The 13,208-nt window shown below is 41.4% G+C and overlaps 1 protein-coding gene across 10 annotated transcripts in view; it reads right to left on the reverse strand.

Annotated features, from left to right (window-relative positions):
* Positions 1 to 13,208, reverse strand: part of LOC124041202 (protein bicaudal C homolog 1-like) — a 76,136-nt gene that overhangs the window by 46,541 nt on the left and 16,387 nt on the right. For all 10 annotated transcript variants that reach the window (XM_046358496.1, XM_046358495.1, XM_046358494.1 and 7 more), the window contains exon 2: positions 1,749 to 1,795. In XM_046358496.1, coding sequence (XP_046214452.1) covers positions 1,749 to 1,795 — 47 coding nt within the window. The remainder of the gene's footprint in view (positions 1 to 1,748; positions 1,796 to 13,208) is intronic.

Consider the following 13,208-nt stretch of genomic DNA (forward strand, 5'->3'; position numbering starts at 1 on the left):
AGTGAATCAGTGCTCGTATATCAAGCTGGCGTTGTTTACAGAACCACAGGCGAGGGATAAGGAGGGAGGGACTGTCTTTCAGGCACTGAAAGACATTTGACAAAAGCCTCAACTAAAGTTCTATGGTCCATAGTCTACCATTCCAACTCTTCACGTTCCGAAATTAGATGGCCTAATAGCCTGTTGAACTGTTCAATGGTCCATGGTCTTTGAGTTAAAATGTCACCCGTCTATCAGATAGGGAAATCAGTGGTCAGTAAAGATCCCATGGCACTTATCGTAAGAGTAGGGGTGTTAACCCCCGGTGTCTTGGCTAAATATCTAATCTGGCCCTCATACAGTCATGGCCCCCTAATCATCCCCAGTTTCCAATTGGCTCATTTATCCCCCTCTACCATGTAACTATTCCCCTGGTCATTGCTGTAAATGAGAATGTGTTCTCAGTCAACTTACCTGGTAAAATAAATATATTTTTTAAATGCAGTTACACATTTTATTATAGCTAATCTTGGTTACCCAGAAGTAAAATTCACACAGTCTGTCAATTCCTGTTTTACACACATAATCTGTCAATGAGAGATTATATAATAGCCTACACATAAAGTATGTTGTCCATCAGTCAAATACACCAAAGATCCATATAACAATACATTACAAATGATTTAATACAGTGATCTGAGTGGGAAACAATGCTTGGACCCAGCATGAGAGGTAGAGAGGGGGTGGGGGGAGTCTGAGAGCTGGCCTGGACTGAACGGAAGACGAACAGACAGTGAGTAAGAGGGTGATCTACCACAGGCAAATCCCTGCAAGTGTTTAGTTTTTTTCTTTGCAAACTGCTTTCCTCAAAAAGACAATGTGTGTGAGTGGAGGGGAGGGGTGAGAGAAAATCATTGTGTGTGACATATGAGGAACTTCATAAATGTGTGTGTGGTGCATGGGTGTGTTTGAGGAAGGAAAGGGTCAAGTTACACTTTACATTTTCATCAACTTCAAGGTAGTCCACACAAACCTCATACATTTTCTTTCAAATAAAGCGTTCCAGATCTCTACAATGTTTATTTTACTGACATTAATTGGGTCTCTGTGGTTGTCATGCTATCGGAGGAAAATTAGACCCATTTGAACGGAAATTCTTCAATAAAAACATCACTGTCTGTGTTACTAGTCTTTTAACTTCTGACAGGCATCCATTGGAATGGAGAGTTGGCGTAGGGAGGATTGCATGTGAACTGTGAAGACAGGGCCGTGGCTTTGGAAAAGCATGATTGGCAAGCCAAGGCACCACCTACATTTATGTCAGATAAGTTTAATTGAATGAGCTTCATATTTACAGAGACAAAACATGTCTAGAATTTATGGTAAAAAAAATTATGGGATGACGCATGGTTTGCATTCTTGATTTTGAAATGGCTGTAGGGACAGTTAAATTGCTTCCTGCTTTGACATTTAAATAAACTTGCCTCAAAACCAGACAAAGAATGCCAACTTAGTATGTTAATGGACTTTAATTAACTATGTGGAGAAAGTTCAAACATTTCAGTAAACAGCACTTTAGACAGGAGCAGTGCATTCAAACACTTTTCCATTTTTTTCAGGCAATTACTTAGGTTCCTATGCAATAGCATAGAGCAGTCTAGTACAAACTAAACTGAGTCTTATAAAAATACCTGACACGTTCTCTAATTTCACCACCTGAGTGTTCTCCTCTGGACATCCAAACACAATAATACAGACTCGAGACTTACCTTCTGAAAGAAGTCCTCGCCACCATTGACTCTTCCCTCAGTTGCCGCTGTAGAGGAGAGGAAAAAGGAACAATTCATGAAACCACCAACTGTTAAATATACAGTAATGTGTAACATTCACAGAGCCAAATCACGCTCGGGTTAACTAATGTCCTGAGAATGTGTGGATAACAGGACTAAATCCCCAAAAGTATCTCATTTTTGGATTTAGAAAGAAGTCAAATTCATTCTTGATAAACCTGCAAATTAGATACAGCTTCCTTCTAACAAATTGCTGAACTTTGTATAAAAGGTCTCAGTGCTCTACTACCATGATGGGAGACCCATCTTTTTGGGATATTCACACAATTTGACAGACAATGTCTGTGGTATCATACGGGTGGCATTAGAAATGTTAGCTACAAGAGAAATTACTGACATATCTGGCAGAGCACACACTTTTGTAGGGATATCCCTGAGTACAACAACTATTATTTTAAATACTTGCAATGAAAAAAAACCACTCAAGACCTCTGTAAAATATGGCACGGAACAGTTTCCTAACCACAGTGAATACAATACTTTGTTTATGATACAGATACATCTACACATCCATTTGTCTGGCCTGTGGCTTTTCTGTTGATGTAAAACACATAGTTATTCTCCTGAGTGCATTCATATGTTCATCCGTCATTTAAGGCAGTTGATGCAAAGCTGGTAATGATGCGTTTCTCTATTTTCTTGGTAGATTTACCACATTTTCAGGGAAACTGGGCCAGGAGCACCACAGCACTGGTGTACAGTGATACATATTGGCCTTGGTGTAATGACACGAATGATGTTATGGTTAAGGGTAATTCCACAGTAAAAGAGTGACAGACTGATTTTTCACTTCAAAATCTTTGTCAAGCAAACCAATGATTGCAAAGTTAAACAAACCATACAATCCTATGCACAAGGACTACTTTTAACAATTCCCACTGAACATTTTACAAAACACATTTACTGGAAGAACAGTGCATATGCAAAATCTGGTAACAGAATTTTGGTAAAATCTCCCTCTTTTTTTTTACAAATAAAATTCTTAAAATAAAGTGGTGATCCTAACTGACCTAAGACAGGGAAATGTTACTAGGATTAAATGTCAGGAATTGTGAAAACTGAGTATTTGGCTAAGGTGTATGTAAACTTCCGACTTCAACAGTATGTATGTACAGTGGGGAGAACAAGTATTTTATACACTGCCGATTTTGCAGGTTTTCCTACTTACAAAGCATGTAGAGGTTTGTAATTTTATCATAGGTACACTTCAACTGTGAGAGACGGAATCTAAAACAAAAATCCAGAAAATCACATTGTATGATTTTTAAGTAATTAATTAGCATTTTATTGCATGACATAGCACATTGATAGGTGATCAAATACTTATTTTAGTGATCCCTTTATTTTTCTGAGCAGTATATATATCTATCTATCTATATAGTGGTCCTTCTGTAGCTCAGTTGGTAGAGCATGGCGCTTGTAACGCCAGGGTAGTGGGTTCGATCCCCGGGACCACCCATACGTAGAATGTATGCACACATGACTGTAAATCGCTTTGGATAAAAGCGTCTGCTAAATGGCATATATTATATATTACACTTTTTTTTTTGTAATTTTACCCCCTGTTTCTCCCCAATTTTGTGATATCCAATTGGTAGTTACGATTTTGTCTCATCGCTCCAACTCCCAACAGGCTCAGGAAAGGCAAAGGTCAAGTCATGCGCCCTTCGAAACATAAAAAGCAGCGCGGCTTGGCTGGTTAACACCTGCTCGCTTAACCTGGAAGCAAGCCGCACCAATGTGTCGGAGGAAACACTGTTCAATTGACGACTGTAGTCAGCTTGCAGGCACCCGACCTGCCACAAGGAGTCGCTAGAGCATGATGAGCCAAGGAAAGCCCCCCGGCCACACCCTCTCCTAACCCAGACGACGCTAAGCCAATTGTGCGCTGTCCTATGGGACTCCCGGTCACAGCCGGCTGTGACACAGCCTGGGATCAAACCCTAATCTGTAGTGACGCCTCAACACTGACGTAGTGCCTTAGACCGCTGAGCCACACGGAAGGCCACACTATTTATATTTGACAAATGATTTACTTTTTACTCCAAACATTTTCCTTGACACCCAAAATGTACTTGTCACATTTTGAATGCTTAGTAAGACAAGAAAATGGTACAATTCACACACTTTAAGAGAACATCCCTGGTCATCCCTACTGCCTCTGATCTGGTGGACTCACTAAACACACATGCTTTGTTGGTAAATTATGTTGTCTGAATGTTGGAGTGTGCCCCTGGCTATCTGTAAAAAACGAAACAAGAAAATGGTGTGGTTTGGTTTGCGTAATATAAGGAATATTTTATTATTGATAAATGAGTATATTTTAGAAAATACATTTCAAACCAAATACTTTTACTCAAGAAGTATTTTACTGGGTGACTTTCCCTTGTCATTTTCTAGGTATCTTTACTTTCACTCGAGCGTGACAATTGGGTACTTTTTCCACCACTGCTGCTCAGCTATGGAAACCCTTTTCATGAAGCTCCTGACAAACAGTTTTTGTGCTAACGTTGCTTCCAGAGGCAGTTTGGAACTCGGTAGTGAGTGTTGCAACAGAGGACAAACGATTTTTACGCGCTACGCGCTTCAGCCCTTGGTGGTCCCGTTCTGTGAGCTTGTGTGGCCTACCACTTTGCGGCTGAGCCGTTGTTGCTCCTTGACGTTCACTTCACAATAACAGCACTTACAGCTGACCGGGACAGCTCTAGCAGGGCAGAAATTTAACAAACTGACTTGTTGGAAAGGTGGCATCCTATGATGGTGCCACGTTGAAAGTCACTGAGCTCTTCAGTAAGGCCATTCCACTGCCAATGTTAACCCATGGAGATTGCATGGCTGTGTGCTCGATTTTATACACGTCAGCAACGGGTGTGGCTGAAATAGCCGAATCTACTAATTTGAAGAAGTGTCCGAATACTGTTGTATAGTATATCTGCTCCAAATTAAGATTTAAATATGTCTGCAGAAAGAATGGGAACTCAACTAAGGTGTCATGTCAAAAATCAATTTTGGTTACTGAACTAGAGTAGGTGAAGTGGATTTACACCCAGTAACAGAATTGCGGTAATGGAATTTCATCATTGGTCCCTAATCTGTACTACACAGAAATGCATAATTATGGATATGAATCCATCATCGTGATGCACCCTGAATAGGTACACAAAGGTAGAAATATGTAGTACATATTTGGGTATTATTATACACACTGGCTATTATTTTAATGAGTTCCACCACTAAACAAGACCAAATTTGGTTAGTCCCGACCAAATCTGAACCAATCAGTCTACGGCCATGTTTCACAAGTTGAGATCAAAATACATCACAGTAGAGTACAGTACAGTAAAGTTCAGTACAGTATAGTCAAGTAGAGTAAAGCTCAGTACAAATGCAAAGTTTGGTAAGAGAATAACGGAACAAACAGCACAAACCATCATTCTGTTGCCTTGTGTTTTTGTAACGTTTCAGTGGAAACTGTCATTTGCGCATAGAGTTGTATGGTTTGTTTAACTTTGCAATCATTGGTTTTTGTTTGACATACATTTTGAAGTGAAACATCTGAGTCTCAGTGTCACTCTGTTAACGTGGAATTGCCCTGAACCGAGCCCAATGTTCTGTTTAGTATTACCCCTGGAGAGAAATGCATTATCTATAGAAAAATGACTGAAAAGGTCAACATTCAGAATGATTAACTGGCTAGAATTGGTCCATGGAAACACACAGTATGTGTTCTTTGGAAAAAGACTGCAGGACAATGTCATATAGTATGTCACCATGATTTGCTATTGAAATGAAAGTACTTTTGCTTTCTTGATATCAACACAAATGTAGTTAATGTTGTGGAGGGGTTGACAACATGACAGAATATCAATATATAATGATCCTGCGATTGATCCAGGTTGGTTCCCTACAACCTAGCCACAGTTTCATTAGACTTAAACCTTAATATGCAAACATGTGCAAAGGCACTTCCTTCATTCTCCAGTCAGGATCACCATGAGTTGCATAATGTGTGGTAAAATGCAATACTAGTGTCTTGACATGATTTGAAGGGAAAAATGGATTTTGCTTTCCTTTCTCAACATAACATGTCCTGGGTAAGCACAAATGTAAGCATTAGATAGGGAACAAATGACCCCAACTGGTAGTGTTTTTAATGTCCAGACTAACTGGCTCTTGGCAATGGAGTAATGCCTACAGAAAGTAAGTTTCACACATCCTTGTACTTACTCCCCCGCAAACACGTCTGTAAATGTTTCACAAGAGAGCCTGCTTCACTCAGAAGAATGTGACCCATAAATTTCACATGAAATACTATTTCTACACTCACAGTCCCCGACGAGTCTGAAATTACTTAAAGGGAACATAATTTAAAAAGAGAATACCAAAAGGTTAATGATGTTTGATGTTTCCACAGAAGTAGGAGCAGGTTGGGGCCAGGGGTCAGGAATCAGGACGCCCTGTGGAAGTTACTGGTCATTGTGGATGAGGAATGTGGTGAATCAAACTGTTGAGAGGCGGGAGTATTTCTATTGGAAGCCCAAGGGGTGGATGAAACAACCTAGTTGGGCCACACTAGGAGATTGGATGATACTGGGCTAGCATGTGTGACTTTGGGAAAGATTAAGCCTCTGGTCGTGGGTGGGTAACATACAGTACCGAATGATAACTTTCAGTTGGTTGATTTCTATACTGTCAAAACAATATACACTTCACCAAAATACTAACATTGTCTTAGCTCTGTAGGTTGTTATGGGACAATGGAGACATGCACAGCAGCAGGTGTACTTTAGCCTAGCAGCTCTTCATGACATACAGAAACGAGAAAGAAATAAAGCATACAAAAACACTGTTCTGTCATGTTCTCAATGAGACAATTTGTTAATCAAATCTCAATGTCTACAACATTTTATTTTTTATTCAAGTGGTACAATCAGAATTTACAACGGGTCAAAACCCAGGCCCTGGTAGAAGGAAAGCCACTATCTCAGTGACAGTAACTATATTATCATCAAGTTTGCAGACAATAAAACAGTAACATGATTATGGCCTGATTACCAACAATGACGAGACAGCCTATAGGGAGGAGGTGAGGGCCATGGTGGAGTGGTGCCAGGAAAATAACCTAACGTCAACAAAACGAAGGAGCTGATTGTGGACTTCAGGAAACAGCAGAGGGAGACTGCCCCTATCCACATCAGTGGAGAAGGTAGAAATCTTCAAGTTCCTCTGCGTACACATCACTGATAATCTGAAATGGTCCACCCACACAGACAGTGTGGTGAAGAACGCACAACAGCGCCTCTTCAACCTCAGGAGTCTGAAGAAATTTGGCTTGGCCCCTGAGACCCTCACAAACAGATGCACATTTGAGTATCACTGCCTGGTACGGCAACTGCACCACCCTCAACCACAGGGCTCTCCAGAGGGTGGTGCGGTCTGCCCAAAGCATCACCGGGGGTACACTGCCTGCCCTCTAGGACACCTACAGCACCCGATGTCACAGGAAAGCCAAAAAGATGATCAACCACCCGAGCCACGGCCTGTTCACCCCACTATCATCCAAAAGGCGAGTTGAGTACAGGTGCGTCAAAGCTGGGAGAGAGACTGAAAAATAGCTTCAATCTCAAGGCCATTAGACAGTTAAATAGCCATCACCACCCGGTGACTCAACCCTGTACTTTATAGAGGCCGCTGCCCTATATACATAGACATGGAATCACTGGCCACTTTAATAATGAAACACTAGTCACTTTAATAATGTTTACATACTGCTTTACTCATCTCATATGTATATACTGTATTCTATTATACTGTATTTTAGTCAATGCCACTGACATTGCTCATCCTAATATTTATACATTTCTTAATTCCATTGTTTTACTTTTAGTTTTGTGTGTATTGTTGTGAATTGTTAGATACTACTGCACTGTTGGAGCTATGAACACAAGCATTTCGCTACACCCACAATAACATCTGCATGTGACCAATAACATTTGATTTGAAACGATGCAAAACTGCTAAACAGTGTGCAGCAAAACTGTGACGGGTGGGCGCCCCCGTGAACCTCTGGGGTTTGTTATGGGGGTGGAGAACATCAGTACTTCAGCTGAGTCTTACATGTCAGAGCTGCCTAAATCAGTTGTTTTAGATTGGCGTTAGCCGTCTTGACAACCTTGGATATGCTGATCTGTTATGGCATACTTGTGACAGCATAAAGTAATATTTTATCATTATACGCCAGCGCGTTACATAATAATAGAACATCTCATGAGTTTCATATTAACATTGGCACCACTATGTACTGCAGCAGGCAAGAAAGGAGGAGGAATCTATGGGTTTCAAAATTGAGACCTCGGAGAACAAACGGGATGTTGCAAACAATATGTCTGGGGTGTTTGTGAAATATGGAACAAAATATGAAGTCAATTTATGAGTAGTAATCTATGTTGCCATTTACCAAAAACCATCAAATAGGATCTAATGAATCAAACCCACCCATTAGTTCAAAACTTAGATACTATATACACTTCACCTAATCTTAACCAAGGCATCCATCCTGTCACTATAAAACAGCTCCTGGAAGCAGTATGGAGGATGCAGCCTGGACAGATGCATTTAGCCTGGTACGAGACAAGATGGCGCCGATAGAGATGGCAGCTTCGCTTCTAGTCCTTAGGAAACTGTGCAGTATTTAGTTTTTTGATGTATTATTTCTTACATTGTTAGCCCAGAAAACCTTAAGTGTTATTAGATACAGCCGGGAAGAACTAACTATATCAGAGAGACGTCAACTTAACAGCACAACCAGCACTACGACCAGGAATAATTTTCCAAAGCGGATCTGTTGTCTGCATCTCCCATGGAATTTGAACTGATTCCAGAAGCCGACCCAAAACAACGTCGCCGGACGAGAGGGTGCCGGAGCGGTCTTCTAGTGGTGCTTCGGATGCGCGCACAACACCCATCACTTCTAAATATATTACTCGCTAATGTCCAGTACCTAGTTAACAAAGTCTACGAAATCAGGGCAAGGGTTGCTTTCCAAAGAGATATCTGGGATTATATAACATACTCCATTTCACGGAAACATGGCTAGCTTGGGACATGCTGTCGGGAGTCAGTACAGCCAATGGGATTTTTAGTGCATCGCACCAAGAGGAATAAACATCTCTCCGGTAAGAAGAAGGGCGGGTATTTATGTTTCATGATTAACGAATCATGGTGTAATTGTAACAACATATAGGAACTCAAGTCCTTTTGTTCACCTGACCTAGAATTCCCCACAATCAAATGCCGACCGTATTATCTCCCAAGAGAACTCTCCTTGGTTATTGTCACAGCCGCGTATATCCCCCCGCAATCGGATACCAAGACGGCCATCAAGGAACTTCACTGGACTTCATGCAAACTGAAAACCATATATCTTGAGGATGCATTTATTGTAGCTGGGGATTTTAACATAGCTAATTTAAGAACAAGGCTACCTAAATTCTATCAGCATATTGATTGCAGTACACGAGGAAGTAACAAGCTCGACCATTGCTACTCTAACTTCCGTGATGCATACAAGGTCCTCCCCCACCCCCCTTTTGGCAAATCTGACCATGACTCCATCTTGTTGCTCCCCGCCTATAGACAGAAACTAAAACAGGAAGCGCCAGTGCTTAAGTCTATCCAATCGGATTCCACACTTCAAGATTGCTTCGATCACGTGGACTGGAATATGTTCCGGGTAGCCTCAGAGAACAACATTGACGTATATGCTGACTCGGTGAGCGAGTTCATAAAGAAGTGTATAAGAGATGTTGTACCCACTGTGAATATTAAAACCTTCCCTGACCAGAAACCGTGGATTGATGGCAGCATACGCGATGGCAGCAAATCACATACCACCGCATTTAATCATGGCAAGGCAACTGGGAATATGGCCGAATACAAACAGTGTAGCTATTCCCTCCATAAGGAAATCAAACAAGCAAAGTATCAGTATAGAGACAAAGTGGAGTCGCAATTCAACAGCTCACACACAAGACGTACAGTATGTGACAGGGTCTACAGACAATCATGGATTACAAAAAGAAAACCAGCCCCGTCGCAGACATCAACGTTTTGCTTCCAGACAAACTAAACATTTTTGCGCGCTTTGAAGACAATACAGTGTCACCGACAAGGCCCGCTAGCAAAGACTGTGGGCTCTCCTTCTCCGTGGCCGAAGTGAGTGAAATATTTAAACGTGTTAACCCTCGCAAAGCTGCCGGCCCAGATGGCATCCCTAGCCACATCCTCAGAACATGCGGAGACCAGCTGGCTGGTGTATTACGGACATATTCAATCAATCCCTATCCCAGTCTGCTGTCCCCACGTGCTTCAAGATGGCCACCATTGTTCCTGTTCCCAAGAAAACTAAGGTACTGAAAGTAACTGAAATAAATTACTATCGCCCCATAGCACTCACTTCCGTCATCATGAAGTGCTTTGAGAGACTAGTCAAGGATCATATCACCTCCACCCTACACCCACTTCAATTTGCTTACCGCCCCAATAGGTCCAGACGATGCAATCGCCATCACACTGCCCTATCCCATCTGGACAAGAGGAATACCTATGTAAGAATTCTGTTCATTGACTATAGCTCAGCATTCAACACTATAGTACCCTCCAAACTCATCATTAAGCTTGAGTCCCTGGGTCTTGACTATAGGTCGACCAATTAGGGCCGATTTCAAGTTTTCATAATCGGAAATCGGTATTTTTGGGTGCCGATTTTGGCGATTAAAAAAAAATCTAATTTGTTTTATTTATTACCTTTATTTAACTAGGCAAGTCAGTTAAGAACACATTCTTACTTTCAATGATGGCCTAGGAACGGTGGGTTAAATGCCTTGTTCAGGGGCAGAACGACAGATTTTCACCTTGTCAGCTCAGGGATCCAATCTTGCGACCGTACAGTTAACTAGTCCAACGCTCTAACCACCTGCCTCTCATTGCACTCCACGAGGAGCCTGCCTGTTACGTGAATGCAGTAGAAGCCAAGGTATATATATATATATGCCATTTAGCAGACGCTTTTATCCAAAGCGACTTACAGTCATGTGTGCATACATTCTACGTATGGGTGGTCCCGGGAATCGAACCCACTACCTTGGCGTTACAAGCGCCATGCTCTACCAACTGAGCTACAGAAGGTAAGTTGCTAGCTAGCATTAAACTTATAAAAAATAATCAATCATAATCACTAGTTATAACTACACATGGTTGATGATATTACTTGTTTATCTAGCGTGTCCTGTGTTGCATATCAATGCAATGCTGGGGGATGATTTAACAAAAGTGCATTTGCGAAAAAAGCACAATCGTTGGACGACTGTACCTAACCATAAACACCAATGCCTTTCTTAAAATCAATACACAGAAGTATTTAAAAAAAAAAAATCTTCATATTTAGCTAAAATAAATCCAGGTTAGCAGGCAATATTAACCAGGTGAAATTGTGTAATGTCTCTTGCGTTCATTGCAGAGTCAGGGTGTATGCAACAGTTTGGGCAGCCTGGCTCATTGCGAACTAATTTGCCAGAATTTTACGTATGACATATGACATAACATTGAAGGTTGTGCAATGTAACAAGAATATTTAGACTTAGGGATGCCACCCGTTAGATAAAATACCGAACGGTTCCGTATTTCACTGAAATAATAAACGTTTTGTTTTCGAAATGATAGTTTCCGGATTCGACCATATTAATGACCAAAGGCTCATATTTCTGTGTGTTATTATGTTATACCTAAGTCTATGATTCGATAGAGCAGTCTGACTGAGCGATGGTAGGCAGCAGCAGGCTCGTAAGCATTCATTCAAACAGCACTTTTGTGCATTTTGCCAGCAGCTCTTCGCAAGCACAGAGCTGTTTATGACTTCAAGCCTATCAGCCTAATGGCTGGTGTAACCGATGTGAAATGGCTAGCTAGTTAGTTGGGTGTGTGCTAATAGCGTTTCAAACGTCACTCGCTCTGAGACTTGGAGTAGTTATTCCCCTTGCTCTGCAAGGGCCGCAGCTTTTGTGGAGCGATGGGTAACGCTGCTTCGAGTATAGCTGTTGTCGATGTGTTCCTGGTTCGAGCCCAGATAGGGGCGAGGAGAGGGATGGAAGCTATACTGTTACACTGTTACACTTCATATAGTGCCTATAAGAACAACCAATAGTCAAAGGTATATGAAATACAAATGGTATAGAGAGAAATAGTCCTATAAATACTATATTAACTACAACCTAAAACCTCTTACCTTGGAATATTGAAGTCTCATGTTAAAAGGAACCACCAACTTTCATATGTTCTCATGTTCTGAGCAAGGAACTCAAACGTTAGCTTTTTTACATGGCACATATTGCACTTTTACTTCTCCAACACTTTGTTTTTGCATTATATAAACCAAATTGAACATGTTTCATTATTTATTTGAGGCTAAATGGATTTTTATTGATGCATTATATTAAGTTAAAATAAGTGGTCATTCAGTATTGTTGTAATTGTCATTATAAATTATTTAAAAAAATCAGCCGATTAATCGGTATCGAAAATACCCCCTCACCCAATGTCAGCAAAACAAAAGAGATGATCGTGGACTTGAGGAAACAGCAAAGGGAGCACCCCCCTATCCACATCGATGGGACAGCAGTAGAGAATGTGGAAAATTTTAAGTTCCTTGGTGTACCTATTAAAGACAAACTGAAATGGTCCACGCACACGGACAGTGTGGTGAAGAAGGTGCAACTGCGCCTCTTCAAACTCAGGAGGCTGCAAAAATTTGTCTTGTCACCGAAAACCCTCAATAACTTTTACAGGTGCAGAATCGAGAGCATCCTGTTGGCTGTATCACCACCTGGTATAGCAACTGCACCGCCCACAACTGCAGGGCTCTCCAGAGGGTGGTCTACACAAGGCATCACCAGGGGCAAACTACCTGCCCTTCAGGACACCTACAACACCCGATATCACAGGAAGGAAAAAAAGATAATCAAGGACAATAACCACCACTGCCTGTTCACCCCACTTCCATCCAGAAGGCGAGGTCAGTACAGGTGCATCAAAGCTGGGACAGAGAGATTGAAAAACAGCTGCCTACCTACAGACTTGATATCATTGGCCACTTCAATAAATGGAACACCTGTCACTTTAATAACGCCACTTTAAGAATGTTTTCATATCTCACATTACTTATCTCATTTGTATATACTGCACTATCTATTCTCCCTCCTCTCTACATTTTCCTCCTCTGTCTCTGCTGCTAAAGCCACTTTCTACCACTCTAAATTCCAAGCATCTGCCTCTAACCCTAGGAAGCTCTTTGCCACCTTCTCCTCCCTCCTGAATCCTCCTCCC

The sequence above is a fragment of the Oncorhynchus gorbuscha genome, linkage group LG08 (assembly GCF_021184085.1).
Source record: "Oncorhynchus gorbuscha isolate QuinsamMale2020 ecotype Even-year linkage group LG08, OgorEven_v1.0, whole genome shotgun sequence".
NCBI classification, from domain to species: domain Eukaryota; kingdom Metazoa; phylum Chordata; class Actinopteri; order Salmoniformes; family Salmonidae; genus Oncorhynchus; species Oncorhynchus gorbuscha.